We start from the raw sequence: 23,236 nt of genomic DNA on the forward strand, positions 1-23,236 counted from the left end.
CCCAACATATCACGCTTTAAAAGTGCGTCTGCCTGTGGAATGGCGGCAAACTATGGTTCTTAAAATTTTCCATAGGCGATGCTTTAAACGTCTTTACAGGTCACCAGTTTAAAGTTGCACAGGGGGTCTGGTGCTAAAATTATTTATATTGCTCTGATGTTTGCGACAATACCTCACATGTGGTGCAATCACTGTTTACATATGCGTGCGGGAGTAACGTATTCATGGGCATTTGCGCATAAACACAGTGGGAGCTGGGCATTTTAAATATTTTTTAAATTATTTTATACAATTTTTTTTTTTTTATTAACTTTATTGCTATCACAAGCGATGAACAACAATCCTTTGTGGCAGTATGGAATATGACAGGTCCTCTTTGTGGCAAGATCTGGGATCTATTAGACCCAAAATCTCTCCACTAGACTCCTATGCATCTGATTAGACACAGATCGGTCTGATCGTCTGTTTTCCTGGTCGCTGGTGGCCAGATAAACAAAAAGACAGAACTGGAAGTGACTCATGGCTCCCAGTTTCTGGGGCTACAGATAGAGAGGGAGGAACAACGTCAGTTCCTCTCTATTCAGTGCAACAATGGCTCTACCGCCCCATCACAGAGCTCAGAAAGGCAGGGTTCATGGGAGGGGGGGGGTGTTACCCCTTCAACCACCCGCAAAAGTGATTGAGTGGCTAATTAGCCATTCAGATCACTTCTGCCTAAAATAATTACTGGCTGAAGAGATACATAACGGGATAATGCCTGTAGGTGCAGGCATCATCCTGGAATTACTAATGAAACCCGAGGATGTCATGGGATGTCCTCCCAGTGTAAAGTGGTAAAGGACCCCCATGCATTGGAAACTGCAATGTGTTTTCCTGTACTGGGAAACGCATAGCACTATGCAGTTTCCCTGTGGCTGCAATTTTGGAAAAGGTGCAGGGACCTTTCCCCAGTACTTCCCGCTGGTAACTGGGCTGCTGTGCTCGTGCAAACGCAGCTGCATGGAAACCATTACTGTGAACCTAGCCTAAGAACTACAACAATACTCCGAAATTCCATCTTTAAAGAGATCCTGTCACCAACAAACAATTGCAGGTAAAAGCACAGAAAATCATGTATTTTAAATGCTTACTTGCAGGGTTTAGCTTAACCATGGATTTATTGCAATGTGCCTTTTATCTTGATAGAAAATTAACACCTTTTGGGGTTTGTCAGGTTCCATAACACAACTCTCCCCCCTCCTACCACATAATAGCCCTCTCCATAAATAAATAGAAAACAGTGCAGCACAACAAAAATAAGTCTCTTGTACTGAATATCAATACCAAAAAAAATGGATTTTTGTAAGAACTTACCGTAAAATCCTTTTCTCTTAAGCTCATTGACAGACGTAGTCTTCTTGATTCTCAAGAGCTGGGTTATGTTGTCTCCGCAGGAGTAGGACTAGGCAGAATGACAAAACGTTCTGGCTCCACCCTAGGGGGCAGTCCCTGAGGGTATATCCTCCCTCTCTCTGCTACAGGGAATCAGTTCTGTTTAAAGCAGTACAGAGAAATTAACCCAACCCAACTCAATGATAGAGGGGCGGGTACTACGTCTGTCAATGAGCTTAAGAGAAAAGGATTTTACGGTAAGTTCTTACAAAAATCCATTTTTCTCTATCGCTCATTGACAGACGTAGTCTTCTTGATTCTCAAGAGCTGGGACATCCAGAAGCAGTGCCACAAATGAGGGGTGGGATTGACAAAATCAAATCCAATCTAGTAGGCCCAACCGGTGCCAAACTAGAAGTTTTAAAGGCTCATTATAAACAAAGAATGAGACTAAAGAAAAAATTTTCCAACGGAAAAAACCCTCGAGGTAGACCACTGGTCTCCTCAAATTGCGGCCTGCAAAACCTTGCGGCCAAATGAGGCATCAGACGATGCCATTACATCAACTTTATAATGTTTAGAGAAGGTATGCACCGACGACCAGGTAGCCGCCTTGCACACCTGGACCACTGACGCCTGATGGCGAAAGGCCCATGACGCACTAAGTGCCCGAGTGGAGTGCGCCTTAACAGGGAACGGGGGCTCCCGACCCTTAATAGAATAAGCCTGCACTACCGTCTGTCTGATCCATCTGGAAATGGTCGCGGCAGATGCAGGCAACCCCTTTTTGGGTCCATCTGGGATCACAAAAAGTGAATCCGTCTTGCGAAACGAGTGTCGTTTTCAAGTATACCCTGATCGCCCGGACCACATCCAAGGAGTGCAAAGCAAATTCCCGAGGATGACTGGGCTTAGGACACAGGGAAGGTAATACAATTTCTTCATTCAGATGAAATTCTGAAACTACTTTTGGTAGGAAGGATGGATTCGGACGAAGAACCACCTTATCTCTATGAACCACCAGATATGGTGAACGACAAGATAATGCGGCCAGTTCTGACACCCTGCGTGCAGAAGTAATAGCCACCAAGAAGGCCACCTTCTGGGACAACGTGGGTAGAGGAATCTCCCTAATATCTTCAAAGGGAGGTTTCTGAAGAACCGACAACACTAAATTAAGATCCCAGGGGGGTAACGGCGCGTGCACTGGCGGAGCCAGATGTCGCACCCCCTGGATGAAATTCCGCACCAAGGAATAAGTAGCCAAAGGCTTCTGAAAGAAGATGGCTAATGCTGAGACCTGACCCTTGATAGTACTCAAGGCCAGTTTCTGCTCAACCCCTTGTTGCAGAAAAGCCAATATTCGACTAATCGAATAAGACCGAGGACGGAACCCCAAAGGTTCACACCATGCAATGTAGGACTTCCATGTGCGATGATAAATCTTTCTGGAAGTCGCTTTCCTTGCTTCAACTAGAGTAGGAATAACTGAAGCTGACAAACCTTTGTCCTTCAGCACCTGGGTCTCAATAGCCAGGCCGTTAAAGCCAGCGATCGTAAAGCAGGATGGAGGATCGGTCCCTGAGACAGTAGATCCTCTCTGAGAGGAAGTCTCCACGGGACGTCCGCCACCAGTCTGACCATGTCGGCGTACCAAGCTCGACGAGGCCAGTCCGGAGCTACCAGGATTACTGGGATTCCTTCCTCCTCTACCCTGCGAAGAAGTCTTGGCAGTAACGCGAGAGGAGGGAAGGCATATATTAGCTGGTATTGCCCCCACGGGGCGATCAGTGCGTCTGCGGTTTCTGCTAGAGGATCGCGGGAGCGAGCCACGAATCTCTGAACTTTCCTGTTGAATCGTGATGCCAACAGATCCACATCCGGGGTGCCCCACCGTAGGCACAACTGGTGGAAAACGTCTGGATGGAGGGACCATTCCCCCTGATCCAGGGTCTGACGGCTGAGATAATCTGCCTGCCAATTCTCCACCCCCGGAATGAACACCGCAGAGATTGCTGGAACAAATCGTTCCGCCCAGCGAAGAATGCAAGCCACTTCTTTGGCCGCTCGGACACTCTTGGTGCCCCCCTGGTGATTGACATAAGCCACGGCCGTGGCATTGTCCGACTGGATCCGAACCGGGCTGCCCTGGAGCTGCTCGGTCCAGTGAATCAGACAAAGTCTGATCGCTCTCAGTTCCAATACATTTATCGGTAATCTGGATTCTTCCGGGGACCAAAGTCCCTGGGCAGATAATTGACCGAGAATTCCTCCCCATCCGGATAGACTGGCATCCGTGGTCACTATCGTCCAATATATTGGCAGAAATGACTTTCCCTGGCTGAGCATTGGAGACCGAAGCCACCAAACCAGAGACTCTCTGGTCTGTTTGCTCAATCGTATCTGATTGTCCAGGGATTCCGGATTCCGATTCCATCTGAGGAGAATCTCTTGCTGAAGAATTCGGGTATGGGACTGGGCAAATGGGACTGCTTCGAATGAAGCCACCATCAACCCCAGAACCCTCATGCAAGTCCGAAGGGAAGACCAGCTGTTGGACAGTAACAACTGGACTGCTGATTGAATCTTTCGAAGTTTCCCTACCGGAAGAAACACTCTTGTCCTGACTGTGTCTAGAATTAGACCCAGATATTCGAGCCTCTGGGTGGGAACCAGAAAAGACTTTTGCTGGTTCACCAGCCACCCGAATTCCTGTAAAGAAATCATAGTAATTTCTATGTTTTGTAGCAAGGTCTGAGGAGACTCTGCATGAAGCAGAAGATCGTCTAGGTAACCTAGAATCGATATACCTCTTTGGCGCAGAAGTGCCAACATTGGGGCCAACACTTTTGTGAAGACCCGCGGAGCCGTGGCGAGACCGAAAGGTAACGCCACAAACTGATAGTGGTTCTCCTCTACGGAAAAGCGTAGGAAACGCTGATGTCCTGCGAAAATGGGAATGTGAAGATAGGCGTCCTTGATGTCTATGGACGCTAGGACATCCCCTGGATGCAGGAAGGCTGCTACCGTGCGAATGGACTCCATTCTGAATCTTCTTATGTTGACGAAAGAATTGAGTGCTCTTAAGTCCAGAATTGGACGCACTTTGCCCTCTTTCCTGGGTATTGTAAACAGGTTTGAATAAAACCCTTGAAACCGTTCTGTTCAAGGAACGTGGACTACCACTCCTTGTTGTAGTAGATCTGTGACTGCTCTCCGCAGATCTTCTAGACGATCCGGAGATAGTCGGATATTGGAAGGGAAGAATCGCGCCGGTGGGAGAGATCGAAACTCGATCTTGTACCCTGACTTTATGACTTCGCAAACCCATTTGTCCGGGATTCTGGAAAGCCATGGATCCGGGAACCGGCGAAGACGTCCCCCCACCCCAGTTATGGGTGGGGGCGCACCTTCAGGCTTTGGATGGTTTATCTTCAGGTCTGGAGGGGGCGGGCTTTTGCTTGCCCGACCAACGACCCCTGACGCCTCCTGTAGGAACCTTGGAGGACTTAGTTTTTTCACCCGCTGGACGAAAAAACCTCTTGTGAGCAGAAAAAGAAGGCCCTCGTCTTTGACGAGTTCCTCTACCTTTAAAATTTTGCGGTAAAAAGGTGCTTTTTCCACCGGTGAGATCCTTAATGATCTCATCTAAGTTGGCTCCAAATAGACGTTCTCCTGAAAAGGGGATATTAGCCAATGCTTTTTTGGAACCTTGGCTATCCAACCTTTTAGCCACAGTGTACGCCTGAGAACCACTGCTGAGACTGATGCTCGCGCCATTAATGGAGTGGCGTCTAACGCCGCATCACATACAAACTGTAACCCCTGTATCATTTGTTCCAACAAATCTGATACCGCCTGAGGGACTTCTTCTAAGTCCCGGCGTAACCACTTGGTCCATTCAGTTACAGCCTGCGAAACCAGACCAATAGCAACTATTGGCCTGAAAGCTGATCCAATCAAGGAAAACATGGTGCGAGACATAGCTTCTATCTTGCGATCCACTGGATCTTTAAAAGACGGAGCGTCTTCTAAAGGAATAACCGTGGCTTTATTCAATCTAGCAATTGGTGAATCCACCACAGGTGGTTCTGTCCATTTCTTAATAAGGGTTTCCTCAAACGGATAACGCCTGTCAATGCGTTTGGAAATATTAAAAGTGCGTTTTGGCAGACGCCATTCTTCATCGATTGGATTGCCAAAACATTTGGGCAATGGAAAAACCTTTGCCACTTTGATGCGCTTTTTAGTCCCAAAAGGGATCTCAGTTTCAGCTATTTCTGATGGAATACCCTGTAACCTTAAAGTCTCTTGAACAGATACAATGAGTGCGTTTACCAACGCTTCCTCTCGGGCTATGGCAGATGCCGAAACATCCTCCTCACTGTCTGAAGAGACAGGACCCGAGACACCAATACCAGATGAAGTACCTGCAACTGCAGAAATAGGCTCAGAGTCTGAATCCGAGGTTTCAGATAATAAGGGGTTAGGCGGGGGTCGCTTTCTTGCGCCCTGTCCCTGACAAGCCACTTCCACCCGGGACACAAAAGTTTCCATAATGGCTGACAAAGATTCAATTGTCAATGGGGTGCTGGAGGATCCCGCAGACCCCTCGAGGGGATCCGGAGGAAATACATGAGTGGCAGGGTCCATGTTAATACAGGACACTTTTGCCAGCAATAAACAAAAAAACTTTTTTTTTTTTTTTTTTTTTTTTTGTGTGTCTCCCCCTAGCGCAATAGCGCCCCTCAGAGTACCTGCTTCTCGATCCCAGAGAGAGAGAGAGGGACCCCCAAGGCTCACCAACCGATGCAGTGCAGTTTCCAACAAACTGCAGCCAGCGTCTGTCTTACACAGACTGGAAGGAGCTGTTTGCTTTTTCCCGGGCAGAAGGCGTGGCTCCGCCCCCTGTGTACGCCTTCCGGCGTTCCCAGCCCTCCACGAGGAAGCTGGGCTCACAAAACATGGCCGCCCCCATAGAAGAGACATAAGACTCCAAAAACATGGCGGCCGGCGTGACCTGAGGACATACATGCATTCGGTCTACGGCAAAATGGCGGCGGACCGCCGATATCGTCTTCCCAGCACATCCACCTGCACTCTGCTGAGAGGTGACATATGGATCTACAGAGATACACTGCACATAAGGTAGGATTATACCTCCTATGTTTGCTGTAATGTTACAGTCTGCTGGGTAGAGTGTTAGCTCTTGAACCAAGTCCACTTCCCACAAACACATGCTGTATTACAAGGGGGACTTGTAAGTGTCAGATATATACTGACCATATATGGAGGGGCCCATAATATATACTGCCTCATAAATGAGGAAAAAAGGGAACGTTTTACTCACCATACCGAACCGACAGGCACCCTCTCTTCATAATACCCTCTCCACCGAGGTGGGGGTTTGTGGACGCCTCGACTCTCTGGTCCTGGCGTCCAAGCGAGCTTTTAACTCGCAAAGTCAGTCCCTTTACTGGGACTCCGTCGCGGCCGACTCAGCGCACTGGTCTGCACGCGCTTTTAGGCAGAAACCGGGGTGACCACTGGATCTCACATCCAGCCCGTCGCCCGGCCCCGCATACTTACTTGAATATGTCGCGGCCGACCAAGCGCAATGCCTGGTCTGCACGCGCTCGTAGGCCGGCTGGGGTGACCACAAGTGTCGCCCAGTCCGGCATTTTTGCTTGAAGATCTCACAGGAAAAAAACACTGGAGAAAACTACCTAAAAAATGTCTTTTTCTTAAAGAAAAAAAGTCTTGCCAGGACCAAAAGATCCCAGCAAGGAACTTAGGTCCTTACTCCTGACTAGACAGAAAAAAACTGATTCCCTGTAGCAGAGAGAGGGAGGATATACCCTCAGGGACTGCCCCCTAGGGTGGAGCCAGAACGTTTTGTCATTCTGCCTAGTCCTACTCCTGCGGAGACAACATAACCCAGCTCTTGAGAATCAAGAAGACTACGTCTGTCAATGAGCGATAGAGAAAGTTCTATACACATCCAATACAATTATACAGTAATGTGCAAAAAATATGATAGTCCACAGATAGTGTAAATTAAAGTCCAATCAGTATATGCAATCTCCACTGCGATTCAAATAATAGAAGTGCTACATGTTCCACAACCATACAAACTGGCCTCTCACCTAAAAGCCATGACCCTGCATTACCAGATGGCCAAAGTAAGCAGTGTTCCCCTCAGGGAAAATAGCTGGGTGCTGACAGACTCTTGGCAGATCCTTACTCCACAGGTCAAGCACTCAGGAGCACCTGATGTATATGTGAAGAAAAGGGAAGTATACAAGATAGAATGCTCTCAGTTTAAAAGGTTTAATAAATAAAAGAAAAATATTGCACTTACAAAACAGAGCACTGCCGCCAGTGCTAGCTCAAATGCACGTAGCATTAGGAAGAAGTCCCTGGCTTTGGATGCCCCAAGCCATGTTACCATTAAGGCCTAGAGTCAGCATATGTGTTTGATACATGCATTTGAGCTAACACTGGAGGCAGTAAGTGCAATGTTCTTTTATTTGTTAAACCTTTTAAACAGAGTATTAGATCTTGTGCTTTCCCATTCTTCCCATATACATTGGGTGTTCCTGAGTGTCCAAAGACCTGTGTACCCTTCCTACTGGAAAAGAGAAGTGAGGATCTACCAAGAGTTTGTCAGAGCCCAGCTATTATCCCGAAGGGGAACAATGCTTACTTTGATCTTCCGGTAATGCAGGGGTCATGGCTTTGAGGTGAGCGGCCAGTTTGTATGGTGGTGGAAAAAAGAGCACTTCTATTGATTGGATCACAGTGATGATTACATATTCTGATTGGACAATAATTTACACTACTTGTGGACTGTTGTACAATATAATTATAATAGATGTGTACAGCACTTTTATTTTTTATATTTTGGTGTTGATATCGAGAACAAGAGACTAATTTTTGTTGCGCTGCACTGTTCTCTAATTATTTATGGTATTGATAAGTAATGTGATGGCACTTAGTGTCAACTGGCAGCATAATTACTTTTATTTAATATATTTGAGCACAGGATGTGTATGTATTTTGTGGTAGCACTGATTTTAGTATTATACCATTTATAGGGGTGTGTGGCGCGCTTTTAGAAGTGGAGATGGTGATTAAAATAAATGTGCTTAGGATAAATAAATAAATAGTATGTTCTGTGGTGAGGTAGGTGTGTTGGTTAGTTCTGCAATGCCTATTAAAACATTCAACTCAATTAAGAACTTTCCAAAATTAAAATAATTTTCCACAATGGTGCCAAGTGTTATCAATTATAAAAGTGCTGAGTGCTTATAATCTTCAATTACTAAATAACTTAATCAATTATTGTGTGTAAAACTTCAATCAATGCGTGAATTCCAATACATAAATAAATAAATTCCATCAGTACATAAAAAATTATTTCCAAACTTCAGTATATATCCATATATAAAATAAATAAATTTAATCTTAAATTAATAAAGTGCAGTCTTCAGTGAATGTCCATATATACTTTTCGCCGCAAAAAATCTGTGCTAGTATATTCAGCTGTGCAATTTCCTTATAGAAAACACAAAGGTGCATCCATGCAAATAATCAGGGTGCAGTGACTCGTTCCTCCACCAGGTGTCACCTATGGGTGTCCTAACTTCTCACCTCAATAGCTTGAAACAATCGCCTGAATATATATTAGCCCTCGGTTGGGTACTTTTTGGCCCGGATGTCCTGTCTATTGATTCCTTCTGATGATATCTGGTTCCTTAACAGGGGTCTTATCTCGATGTTTATATGGTCCTTAGTGATCCCAATATTTCATTGTAAGGGTACAGGCGTGAAAGAAAAAACTCTGCGGCGTTGGGAGACACTTCGCTCCGGTCCGTAACGTAATTTTTTGCGGTGAAAAGTATATATGGACATTCACTGAAGACTGCACTTTATTAATTTAAGATTAAATTTATTTATTTTATATATGGATATATACTGAAGTTTGGAAATAATTTTTTATGTACTGATGGAATTTATTTATTTATGTATTGGAATTCACTCATTGATTGAAGTTTTACACACAATAATTGATTAAGTTATTTAGTAATTGAAGATTATAAGCACTCAGCACTTTTATAATTGATAACACTTGGCACCATTGTGGAAAATTATTTTAATTTTGGGAAGTTCTTAATTGAGTTGAATGTTTTAATAGGCATTGCAGAACTAACCAACACACCTACCTCACCACAGAACATACTATTTATTTATTTATCCTAAGCACATTTATTTTAATCACCATCTCCACTTCTAAAAGCGCGCCACACACACCTATAAATAATATTTTACTGACTGGTGTCTGGTACCAGTTCAGTGGCGCAGCATTCAGAAAGGGATCCATCACCTCTAACAGCGCAGGTATCACCTACACACATACAATTAGTATTATACCAGCCCTCTACATGTGTGGAACCATCTGTCTGTACTAGACCAGCTCCTCTCCTCTGCCAGATGATATATTCTATGTTTGCTCTGCTTTTAACCCACTTATTTGAAAATACTGATTTTGTAGGTCTAAATTTAACTGGCAATTGTTGGGAGAAAACGCTCAGAGTTTAAGGTCTGATGAACAAAGCCCACAGTGTCTTTTTAAACCAAAATGCATTGTAATATAGAGTAGAAAAGGGTTCGAACTGCTGAAAACATTTTTACTGCTGTCTGTGCCTTATTGTTCTTGTGACAACCCCACCAATTTATTTTACAAGCACAAAAAAAAAAATAAAAAATAAAAATAGAAAAAACATACTTTGGAAGGCTTTAAACACATTGAAAATACAAGTCTTTTACTATGAAACAAATCCTGTATATAATATTAAGGCTGCATTCACACTTGAGCGTAGCGTTTTTTTACCGCGATTTTTACCGCGATTTTTTCAGGCGTTTTTCATTGACATCAAAAACGCTGGTAATCAGCCCAAAAAGAAGCTCATGTACTTTTTTCAGCTACAGGCGTTTTGCAAAACGCTCAGATGTGAACAGGGGCCATTTAAATGAATGGGGTTTTACTTGTTGGGCGTTTTGGAAGCGTTTCTTTTGAGCGTTTTTGGAGCTGAAAACGCCCAGGTGTGAATGGAGCCTAAAGGAGAAGAACTCTCCGTGTTTTCTGACAAGCACTGAAAGACACAAGGCACGCATTTATCTTTACAGCCTTGGTGAGCGTGCACCATCTCCTAGCTTTCTCTTGTAGAAGGGCACATACATATGGTTCATGCACATATTCATCTTTACAAAATGGCATTCTACCAATTTGTACACAGACTCGAAGGGACTGTACTCCCAAGAAGTGAAGACTATGGGCCAACTCTATCTACAGCAAATGGAGTGTACAGGTGGTGAGAAACATCACACATTTATTTTAAACAAGACAGTAAAACAGTCAAAACCACACGTCATGCAGGACAAGCGCAATGGCCCTTATTAAATTTGTGGCTTTTGATATTAAAACAGCATGGCTTGGAGAAATGACTATTTCAGCTCCTAACAGATACTTTTCTTTTACACAATGCATGGATTTACATGCAAAAGATTTTTTTTGGTTGTCTAAAAGGTAACAAGGGTCTAATAAAATGTGCGGCTTGGTTCGTGTACAAGCACAATGTGCTCAGCAACATACACGAGACAAAGACCTGAAGCCTTTGCAAAAACAATGCAATGGAATAAGTAATTTCCTGTTTAGGCACATAATTGGATGCGTTTCAAAAGACAAAGGATTTGCAGCCAACACGAAAGGGAGCTCCTGTCAAACGTTTTTGCGACCGTAGTCTCTTACACAGCAATCATTTGCCTTTGAGCAAATGTCTTAAGGGAATCCCACTAACACTGCACAATTAATCCCTCACACATACAGTATATGGGCCAGAAGAAGAGTAACAAAATGGTGGCATCTTGTAAACACGAATGATGCTCGCAAAGAATACATAATGAATGAACATGCAGAGGGCTATCAAAAGATGTTATCATGTAGTTAAAATTAGGCAGAGGCATACAGAAGTCAAGCATGTTGCGTTTTGGAAATATGGAGAGTGACAATGCAACTTTGTGGTCAGTTCTGCCATCTTGTATTATTTGCCCTGAAGCTTATTATGTAACACTTGTTAATAGGTCTGGTTAAGTGAATCAAATTTTGTATCATATACTTATACAGTTAGTCCCCTTCAAGTTGCAAACTGCAACATACGAACATACGTTTGCATGTCCAATCATGTGAGTTAGTTCACATTTCTGGTGCTTGTGGCTCTGTGTATTTTGCTGTACACTGTACTGTATTTATATTTTAACCTTTTTTTCCCATATATTCGTCTGAAATGTTTAATAAATCTATTACAGTATTATATTGGGCCGATTGTGTTAGCTGGGTATCTAGTCTAACCTTGCTGGACTTGCGAATATGTTCCTGGAATGGAACTCATTTGTATGTAGGGGACTTACTGTATATTGCCCGTTCCACTGTGCATTGCCCTAAAAATATCAAGTCTCCTGCCATTTATTCCCTTTTTTTTTATTAATAAAATAAATGACAGCATTTTTTTTTTTTTTTTTTTTTTATAGAAAAAAAAATAAATAAAAAAAAACTTCAAGTACAAATCTAAAACAGAGTTAAAGAAGTACAGCCAAAGCTTGTTTGGGGGTACTTCTGTGGATCACGGGAGTGCAAATCGTTTTGCACTCCTGTGACCCATTTTCAGCAGACAGCGGGCTGAAGCCTGCTGTCGGCTGACTTCACAGAGCTGGTCAAGGCTCGGTAGAGATCGCAACCGTATAGGCGGGATCCGTCCACATACCTTGGACCAGCACAGACTCAGTCTTTCAGCAAGAAGCTGAAAACCTAAACCAGCCGCTCTCGCCCCCTCCACAGCTCAACACTCTAGTGAGCTGTTGACTGACAGTCACCAGCTCTTTGCTCAGGGAGCTCCGAGAACTGCGTGATCTACAGTGTTTGATCACTTGTTCTCAGCTTTAGAGTCGTTGGGGGACTGATGCTGCATCCACCTAGGCAAGTATGATTTTAATACACCGCCCCCATAATGGTCTTTAATTAACATATTTATTAAGTTCCTAAACTGCCAATTCATTTTTAATTCTGGCAAACCAGTCTAGAAACCACTGCCAGACAGCACAACCAGGTCATGCTTCCCTGTCCTCTGAGGTTTACATTACAGCTGAGAGTTCACCCTGGCCTGGGACCCACCCTGGTCTACTCTTGGACTGTGATAAGAGGTACAATGAGTTATAATAGTTATATTAAAATATTAGGATTGGCGGCACTGTAAAACACAGCGCTGCTCCTCTACCTCTCAGTCTGAGTGCTACAGAAGGCTGATGTAAAGATAAATACAGGTGTTTTTGCCAACTTGTATGCAAAAAACATACAGTATGACATTAATGAAACTATAAACAGCTTAAAATGTTTGTTTCTTCTGCTTCAATATCCATGTAACATTAAATAACCAACATTAAGAACTTTTGGAAAAGGACTAAATGTCTGTAAGCAAGATTTAAATACAAGCTGCATTTCCATGACAAGAAAAGATCATCTTAAATGAGTGAACACACAAAGTTCCCACAAGAGTTAACACAGATCACGTTCACAACTGACCTTAAAATTTTCTGACTGCAAATGTCCTTGTATGGCTCTGTAGGCAGCGTTCAGATCCGCAAAGACTTGGCATAATTTCGTTTCAAAGCTAATGAGGTAAAAAGATGTAAATTTCACACGTCCAGAACAGATACACCACATCAAAAATGGTTAAGAATATGGATTCCAAATTTATTTGATCAATACAGTTTTAAACCAAGAACCTCCCAGCTTCTTTTTACTACTGTAGAGGGGTGGGTACCAAGTAGTCTCATTCAATTAAGTTGATCTCTTAAATTATAATCAAATAGCAAGACTTTTTTTAAGTTTTGGATAGTGGAGAGAGATTAGGACACTTTAGGCTTTTATTGCTGTCGGTGTCCCTTTTAGGGATAAACATCCTTTATTTGTCCCGTTTACTGAAAGTGAAAAAAAATCCCAATTTTTTGGTTGCCTCTAGAACAGAAATAGAGGGGAAATCTTCCAATGGGGATACTAGTTCTGGTGACAACCAGGAATTCCTTCACTTTGAAGGGATTTCTCCTCACTCAGCTTTTTGCCTTTAGTTGTACTTTAAAGGCTAGGTTCACCTTTGTTCACTTTTTTCTCTAAATCCCAGCTCCCCTATGTACCAATATAGCATTAATATACTTCTTTTGCAGAAATAGTAAAGCTTTCCATGCATTTTACACACACTTACCTCACTGACCCCATGGCTGTTTGAAAACACTTCATTACTTCTGCCTTACTTCCTGGACAGTCTAGAGGTCATGACACAGGAAGGAGTTGACCAGCTGACCTCATTAGTACACACCCTGTATCATCTACCCTTAATACCTACCTCCAGCTGAACGTTTTTTTGAAAGGTGAAGTTTGGTTAAAATCTTGTTACTATAAACTATTGTGTACATAAGTAGCTCTCTATGCACTGCTGTACTGAAAGATCTTGCATGTATGTTCCAGTAGGGCAGGCTATAAGAATTCATCCCAAAATTAGTTGTTATGAGTGCTGTGGTTCTGACTCGTACACTGAACATCCTGGTGTGGATGATCAGCATAACTTAACATAATGTCTCTTTTACTGTTTAGCAGCACCTTCAATGCCACAATGCATAATCACACTATTATGCACCTAAACCCAAATACAATACCTTTAAAGCATGTTAAAAACACAGTGCATCTGGAAAGCATTCACAGCGCTTCACTTTTTCCACATATTTTACAGCCTTATTCCTAAATGGATTAAATTCATTTTCCTCAAAATGCTACACACAATACACCATGACAACGTGAAAAAAGTTTGTTTGAAATCTTTGCAAATTTATTTAAAAAAAAAAAAAAAAAAAAAAAACGAAAAAAAATTACATGTACATAAATATTCACAGCCTGTGCTCAATACTTTGTTGAAGAACCTTTGGCACAAATTACAGCCTCAATTTTTTTTTTAGTATGATGCTACAAGCTTGGCACACCTATTTTTCAGCAGTTTCTCCCATTCTTCTTTGCAGGACCTCCCAAGCTCCATCAGGTTGGATGGGGAGCGTCGGTGCACAGCCATTTTCAAATCTCTTCAGAGATGTTCAATCAGATACAAGTCTGGGCTCTGGCTGGGCCACTCAAGGACATTCACAGAGTTGTCCTGTAGCCACACCTTTGTTATCTTGGCTGTGGGCTTAATGAAGTCACTGTCCTGTTGGAAGATGAATCTTCACCCCAGTCTGAGGTCCAGAGCGCTCTGGAGCAGGTTCTCATCAAGGATGCCTCTGTACATTGCTGCATTCATCTTTCCCTCAATCCTGACTGTTCATGTTGCTGAAAAACATCCCCACAGCATGATACTGCCACCACCATGCTTCACTATATGGATGTATTGGCCAGGTGATGAGCGGTGCCTGGTTTCTTCCAGACATGACTCTGGTCATTCAGGCCAAAGAGTTCAATCTTTGATTTAATCAAGCCAGAGAATTTTGTTTCTCATGGTCTGAGAGTCCTTCAGGTGCCTTTTGGCAAACTCCAGGCGAGCTGTCATGTACTGTTTACTGAGGAGTGGTTTCTGCCTGGCCACTCTACCATACAGGCCTGATTGGTGGAGTGCTCCAGAGATGGTTGTTCTTTTGGAAGGTTCTACTCTCGCCACAGAGAAAAGGTAGAGTTCTGTCAAGAATGACCTTCGGGTTCTTAGTCATCTACTTCTTGACTAAGGCCCTTTTTCCCCGATCGCTCAGTTTGACTGGACGGTCTGCTCTAGAAAGAGTCCTGGGGGTTCCAAATTTCTTCCCAGGGGCGTAACTACAGGGGTTGCAATTGCAACCGGGCCCCATGCTCCAGGGGGTCTGTGCGGCTCCCCTGTACACCTTGATAGGAGGGATGGTGGGGGCAGCATGTAGAGAAATCACTGTCCTCCTTTTTCCTCTTGTAGCTGCAGGAGGAAAATGGAGGAGATTGGTTCCTCTGTATGCTGCCCCCGCCACTCCTCCTATCCAGTTCACTTGTGTTCTACTGTCTCTGGGCCCCTGTGTTCTCCCCTGGTCCCCCCCTACTGTGCTGCCCCCCCCCCCCCACTGTGCTCCCTCTCCTCTCCTGCCGGCTGCTGCGGGGGATGTGTCACAATAGAAAACCAGAAGGGGTCGGTAATTATGTAATTTACCAGCTCATTCCTTTTCTGAATGGACAGAGTCATAGTCAGTCAAAAAATAAAAATACAATTATAAAAAATAATACAATTAAAATAACAAAAAAATAAAAACTACTGACACCAGTGGGTGAACTTCCAGGATCGCAAAGGTCACACTTGCAACTGGGCCCTGGCATTCCACCACCGTGGTGGGGCCCCAAGATGGCAGGAAGGGGGCCCACTGCAGAACTTGTGAAAGGGTCCCGCTGCGGGACCGTAAAAAAGGGCCTCCGCAACGAGAGTAAAGGGCTCCAGGATCAGTGGGCAGAGCTCCAGGGTTGAAGGGAAGGGCTGGGGTCCGGGGGGGCCCTTCATGGTTTCTTGCACCGGGGCCCCGAAGGTTCTAGTTACGCCTCTGCTTCTTCCATTAATGGATAATGGAGGCCACTGTGCTCATTGGGACCTTCAGTGCTACGACATTTTTCTGTACCCTTCCCCAGATCTGTGCCTCAATACAATCATGTCTGAGGTCTACAGACAATTCCTTGGACTGTATGGCTTGGTTTGTGCTCTGACATGCACTGTAACTGTGGGACCTTATATAGACAGGTGTGTCTCTCCAAATCATGTCCAATCAAGTGAACTTCACACATGTGGATTCCAATCAAGTTGTAGAAACATCCCAAGGATGATCAGTGGAAACAGGATGCACATGAGCTCAATTTTGAGTGTCATCGCAAAGGCTGTGAATATTTCTATATATGTGATTTTTTAAAAACAATTTGCAAAGATTTAAAACATCTTTCACGTTGTCATTATGGGGTATAGTTTGTAGAATTTAGAGGAAAATAAGTTTAATCCACTTTGGAATAAGGATGTAACATAAAATGTGGAAAAAGTGAAGCGCTTGTGAATACTTTCCGGTTGTACTGTACTAAAAAAAAAAAAAAACACACAAACATTCTCTACATTTTTAAAATCACTCTTTAAAAGGAGAAGTTCACCTTTACAAACAAAAATAATAAATGCACTTTTGCTGCAGGTAAAAAAAAAATAAAACAAAAATGGGATTTTGACTTACCATAAAATCCATTTCTCTGATGTTCATAGAAGGACACAGCTTCAGATCTTCATAACCGTTGGGTTATAATTCCCCCTAAAGGAGTAGGGCACTAGGAAGAGAAAAAGTCTGGATGCGCCCATGGGCAGTCCCAGGGGTATACTTCCTCTCTCTGCTATAGGCACACAGTTTAGTTACAAGCAGTGTCAGAAGAATTACAACTCCACAGAGGGGTGGGTGCTGTGTCCGCCAATCAACAGAGAAATAGATTTGTTCATTGATGGACACAGCTTCACACCATGCAATGTACATCTTCCATGTACAATGGTAGATCCTCCTAGAAGCAGATTTTCTAGCTTTAACAGTGTAGGAATCACTGACTCTGATAAACCTCTATCCTTCAGCACCTGGCATTTACCAGCCAAGCCGTCAAAGCCAGCGAATGTAAAGCAGGATGGAAGATCAGGTCTTGGGACAGCAGATCCTCCCTTCCAAGGAATGTCAGCAAACAGCCGCACCAGATCGACGTACCAAGGCGAGGCTAGTCCGGAGCCACTAAGCTGTATGGAATCACTCGATCCTGCGTAGAAGTCTTGGCACAAGCTTGAAAGGAGGGAAGGCGTAAATCAGACGAAACTGACCCCACAGAGCCACCAGCGCGTTTGTGGTGTCCGCCAGAGGATCCCGAACCTCTGCACCTCTTGAGCAGAGATGCCAACAGATCCACCTCGGGGATTCCCCCCTGGAGACACAACTGATAAAAACACCTCTGGGTGAAGGGACCACTCCCCTTGGTCCAACCTGCCGACTGAGGTAATCCACCTGCCAGTTTTCCACCCCAGGAATGTGTACGGCGGAGAGGGCTGGGATGAACCATTCTGCCCACCTTAGAATGCCAGCTATCTCCAGGGCCGCCAGGACACTTGGTGTGCCCCCCCTGGTGATTGACATAAGCCACGGCTGTGGCAATGTCTGATTAAATGCGCACTGGTCAACCCTGAAGACGAACAGTCCAATGATCTCTCGGAGTTCCAAGACATTGATCGGTAGCCTGAACTCTTCCAGTGTCCAGATCCCCTGACCAGAATGCTTGTCGAGGATGCCTCCCAGCCGGACAGGCTGGCATCCATGGTGACCACTGTCCAATACAAAAGGAGGAAGGATTTGCCCAGCCGAAGCACAAAGCCACCATATCAGGGACTACTTCGTTCCTTATATCGGATTGTCCAGAGACTGCAAAGTCTTGTCCCATTTGGTCAGAATCTCCAGGAACCGCCTCGAAGATAGACACCATGAAGCCCAGCACCCGCATGCAAGTCCGGAGGGAGGACCATCTATTGGACCAGAGAAGACTCCATTCGCAGAAGGAGATCGTCCAAGTAGCCCAGTACCACAATTACCCGTTGGCGTAGCAAAGCTAGCACCATGGCTAACACTTTTGTAAAGACCCGAGGAGCAGAGGCGAGAGCAAAGGGTAACACCACAAACTGATAATGCTCCTCTCCCACGGCAAAGTGGAGGAAGTGCTGGTGACTGGCACATATTGGAATGTGAAGGTAAGCATCCTTGATATGGATAGAGGCGAGGCGATCCCTGATGCAGGGATGCCACCACCGTGCAAATGGATTCCATTCTGAACTTTTGCACCTGCACAAAGCAGTTTGGCGCCTTGAGGTCCAGGAACTGTAAACAGGTTTGAGTAAAAATGCTGAAAATGTTCCAATGTTGGAACCGGGACAATTACCCCTTGATGCAACAGGTCTTGTACCGCCCCAAACAGACCCTGTAAGCAGTCTGAGGAAAAGTTGTAAGGAAAGAACCTTGCCCGGGGGATAAGAGCAAAAATCGATCTTGTAGCCGGACTGAAGGACTTAGTGGATGCACTTGTCTTGCACCAATTAGTCCACGGGTCTGGAAACCAGTGAAGATGTTCCCCTACTCCTGATACGGGTGAGCGCACACCTTCATGCTGAAGGAGCCTTGCCTGTGGGTCTGGAGAAGCCCGCTCTCGGCTTGCCAGACCAGGTTTGTTTGGATCCTCCAGAAGAGGCCCTGAAAGGCTTCAAAAGCCCTTGTCAGTCGACGGAAAAACTTCTTCGGAGTCGAAAAGGAAGGCCCACGTCTATGATGAGGTTCCTTGCCCTTTGTAGCCTGTGGAAGAAAGGTACTCTTCTCCCCTGTGAGACCTTTTATGATGTCATCCAGGGTAGCTCAAAACAGGCGATCTCCTTGAAAGGGAAGATCAGTCAAGGCCTTTTTAGAAGTCTGGTCCGCAGACCAGCATTTGAGCCAAAAGACACGCCGAAGGACCACTGCCGAAACAGAGAGCCGAGCCACGAGGGGAGCCGCATACAAAGAGGCATCATTCGATAAACTGCAGCCCCTGGACCAGCTGGTCCGCCAGCTCAGCAAAGGCAGGGAGGGAGCAGTTCTCCCTCCAGGTCACGGCGTAAAAGCTCAGCCCACTCAGTCAGAGTTTGCTACACCAGGGCAATGGTGAATACCGTCCTCAGTGCCGAACCAGCCAGAGTGTACAAATTGCAGGCCACTGTCAGCCAGATCCTTAAAGGCCAGGGACTCTTCAACGGGAATCATGGTTGCCTTGTTCAATCTGGAAACCAGGCGGTTCTTTTTGCTAGCCCATCGCCCGAAGACCACCTGCACCCGGGACGACAAGGTAAACCAGCGGGTCCGACTGCCCCAATGAGGGGCCCACGTCCACCCCAAGCCCTCCAGGGGGAGAGGGGGGACAGCTAATCACCATACCAGGAACCAAGCGGGCACCGCTCCAGACAGAACTCCTCTCCATCGAAATGGGGGGCTGTCGGCCAGGGGGAACACTGCGACTCGGGCTGAGACACAGTTGTACATGACCTTGCAAAGTGTTTAACTTGCAGGCCAGCCCCTGTCAAGTGGGGCTATGTTGTGGCCGACTTAGCACAGAGCTGGGGTCTGCGGGCAGTCACTGCCCAGACTTGGGTGACCACTGGATATAGATTATCCAGCCCGTCGCCCAGTCCGGCATTGAATTGTAGATCTCACAGGAAAAATCCAGGAGAAAAAAAATTTCTAACTAAAAAGAAAAAAAATGCCAGGACTAGGCAAGGAACTAGGCCTTTACTCCTGACTAGGCAGAAAAAAAACTGAGTGCCTATAGCAGAGAGAGGGAGTATACCACCTGAGACTGTCCATGGGCTTAGCCAGACTTTTTTTCTGCCTAGTGTCCTACTCCTGTAGGGGGCAGTATAACCTAACGGTTATGAAGATCTGAAGCTGTGTACGTCAATGAACAAAAGAAAATAAGCATTTATTATTTTTTGTTGTTAGGAACCTGTAAAGAATTGCACCCACGAATAGCAGATCATGGGTATAATACCACGGCCCTGTCTGTGTAGTTGTCTGCCCGTACCTCAAATATAATCAGGCAGTTACACTCTTGACAGGAAACTCAATGAACTACCTAGAGTGTTCAACAGCTTCCTGATAGTTCATTGAGAACCTACAAGCCAATAGCCGCAAAGGCTGTTTATATTTTCCCATTTACAGAACACTGTGAATGAATGACTTAGCCGAGTGCGTGGATCTGTCCCCCCCCCCCCCCCAAATCCCCGCTCGCTGTGCATTTGTACCAGGTTACAAAAGGTGAACTTATCCTTTAAAGCAACAATAATGACTTACAATTTTCTGTAGTATGATGCATTAGCAACTTTAGCAGATGAGTTATACAAGACATCGGACACCAGGTAGAGTCTGGCAATCTAAAAGAAAAAAAAAAAAAAACAATCATGAAATTAGTAATTCGGTAAATAACGCGTGTAATTCCAGTATGGCAGGCAATAGCAATTTGAGACAAGCTTGGACAAACTCCAAACTTTTCACTATCTGAACTATTTTTTTTTATTGCAATTAGTTGTGTGCCAGGCCATTCCCACCCCACGGCTCATGTAAACAAAGAAGTGGGTTGGAATGAGCCAGCCTGCAGCACACTGCAATATAAAAAGCATGAATTTGGACTTTGGCTAGAGTAGAGTTTTTAACCACTTTAAGACCGGAAGATTTTGCTGCTTAATGACCAGGCCCTATTTTGCGATTCAGCACTGCGTGACTTTAGCCGACAATTGCACGGTCGTACCCAAACAAAATTGACGTCTTTCCCCCCACAAATAGGAGCTTTCTTTTGGTGGTATTTGATCACCTGTGCAATTTTTATTTTTTGCGCTATAAACAAAAAAAAGCGCGACAATTTTGAAAAAAAAAAAAAAATATATATATATTCCATTCTGCTAGTCAACATTCCCCCAAAAAATATGCAAAAATCAAAATTTAACATTTTAGGCCAATTTGTTTTCTGCTACATATTTTTGGTAAAAAAAATTGCAATAAGCATATTTTGATTGGTTTGTGCAAAAGGTATAGCGTTTACTAACTACGGTAAAGATTTATGCCATTTTTGTTTTGTTTTTTTACTAGTAATGGCGGCGATCTGCGATTTTTTGCGGGAGTGCGACATTGCGGCGGACAGATCGGACCCCTGACTGACATTGACACTTTTGTGGGTACCAGTGACATAACTACAGTAATCAGTGCTAAAAATATGCACGGTTACTGTAATAATGCCATTGTCAGGAAAGGGGTTAATGCTACGGGTGATCAAGGGGTTAAATGTAAGCCTAGCGGAGTGATTCTAACTGTGGACAGGTTGGGCTTGTGAGATGACCATAGAGACATGCGATCCTATATAGCAGGATCGCATGGGCTCTGTGATCATGTCAGGGAGAAGTACGGATGGCTGTGTTTACATCAGCCGTCCGTCCTTCTCTGTCTGTGTGGAGAGATTACCGGTGTCAGCTTCCCCGCTGAAGAGCGGGGGTGGAAGCGAGCCGCCAACGGCATGCGATCGCCCGCTAGCTCCTCCCAGGCGAGCGCCATACATGTACTGGGCTTTGCCTGGGAGAACCAGCATGCCGCAGTACATCTGCGGTGGCTGGACGTAAAGTGGTTAAGGATACCCAAGCTCATCTCTAATATAAATCAGCAAAATAGATTTTTGTAAGAACTTCCCGTAAAATCCTTTTCTCTGAAGTTCGACAGATGCAGCTCTGCTTATTCATAGACTATAGGGTTATGCTCCTCCCACTAGGGATAGGCACTAGGCAGAAAAAAAAAAAGCTTGTCCATGCCTATAGGGGCTGTCCCAGCAAGTATAACCCCTCAGGCTTTTCTATACTCCACAGTTGTATAGCAAGCAGTGACAGAAAAAGACCCCATAACTCAAAAGTAAAGGGGCGGGTGCTGCATTTGTCGAACTTCATAGAAAAGGATTTTACGCTAAGTTCTTACAAAAATCCAGTTTTCTCTATCGTTCATTGACAGACGCAGCTCTGCTTAATCATAGACTATAGGGATGTCCCAAAGCAGTAAAAACATGAGGGGGTTGAACGAGACAGGAACAAAAAACTTGAATGCCCCAATGGCCAAACGTAGCCAACCAGGTAAAGCAGGGCTCAACCAGAAACAGGAGCTCCCCGGAAACAACAAACCCTCAAAGAGAAACCAAAAAAGAGGGTTCTCTCTTAAACTGCAGCCTGCAAATCCTTGCGGCCAAAAGATGCATCCGCTGATGCCAGCACATCTACCTTGTAGAATTTTGTGACGGCATGCACAAATGACCAAGCTGCGGCCTTGCAAACTTATAGCACCGATGCCTGATGGCGAAAAGCTCAGGAGGCACATCGCTCTAGTAGAATGCGCCTTCACTGGAAAAGGAGTGATCTGACCCTTCAGTGAATAGGCCTGTAACACAGTGTCTGATCCATCTTGAAATGGTTGTAGCAGACACAGCCTTTAACAAGGTTCGTCCGTAAGGACAAAAAGAGCGTCCGATTTATTGAAGGACGCAGTGGTCTCTAAGTAAACCCTAAAAGCCTGGACCACATCCAAAGAATGTAAAGTATACTCCTAAGGATGCTGAGGTTTGGGGCAAAGGGAAGGCAGTACATTGTCTTCATTTAAATGAAAATCAGAAACCACATTAGGAAGGAACGACTGATTAGGTCGAAGTACCACCTTATCTCTGTGAACCACCAGATAAGGCGAGCGGCAAGACAATGCCGCCAATTCAGATACTCTGCGGGCAGAAGTGATCACCACCAAGAAGGCAACCTTCTGAGACAAAGCAAGCAGCGAAATCTCCCAAATTTTCTCAATAGGAGGCTTTTGAAGAACAGACAGCACCAAATTGAGCACCATGGCGGTAACGGGGATCGCCGCGGAGGCACCAAATGGCGTACACCTTGAATAAACGTCCGGATAAGGGCGTGCATGGCTAATGGGCATTGAACATAGATAGCCAAAGCTGAAACTTGGCCTTTGATATTACCCAAGGCCAACCGCTGTTCAACCCCTTTCTGTAGAAAAGCCCAAACCCTGGCGATAGAAAACAAGCGGGGGTGCACTTTCAGTCGCACCATGAAATGTACGATTTCCACATGCAATGATAGATCTGTCCAGAAGTTGACTTCCTAACCTTCAATAGAGTGGGGATTACAGACTCCGGGAGACCCCTATCTCTCAA

The 23,236-nt window shown here is 44.7% G+C and overlaps 1 protein-coding gene across 7 annotated transcripts in view; it reads right to left on the reverse strand.

The window, feature by feature from the left end:
* Window positions 1-23,236, reverse strand: part of U2SURP (U2 snRNP associated SURP domain containing) — a 196,542-nt gene that overhangs the window by 65,182 nt on the left and 108,124 nt on the right. For all 7 annotated transcript variants that reach the window (XM_082249020.1, XM_082249017.1, XM_082249016.1 and 4 more), the window contains exons 16-17: window positions 20,341-20,420; window positions 13,010-13,097 (exon numbers count right to left, since the gene is read on the reverse strand). In XM_082249020.1, the coding sequence (XP_082105146.1) occupies window positions 13,010-13,097; window positions 20,341-20,420 (168 nt within the window). The remainder of the gene's footprint in view (window positions 1-13,009; window positions 13,098-20,340; window positions 20,421-23,236) is intronic.

The sequence above is a fragment of the Pelophylax lessonae genome, assembly GCF_965119305.1.
Source record: "Pelophylax lessonae genome assembly, chromosome: 3".
NCBI classification, from domain to species: domain Eukaryota; kingdom Metazoa; phylum Chordata; class Amphibia; order Anura; family Ranidae; genus Pelophylax; species Pelophylax lessonae.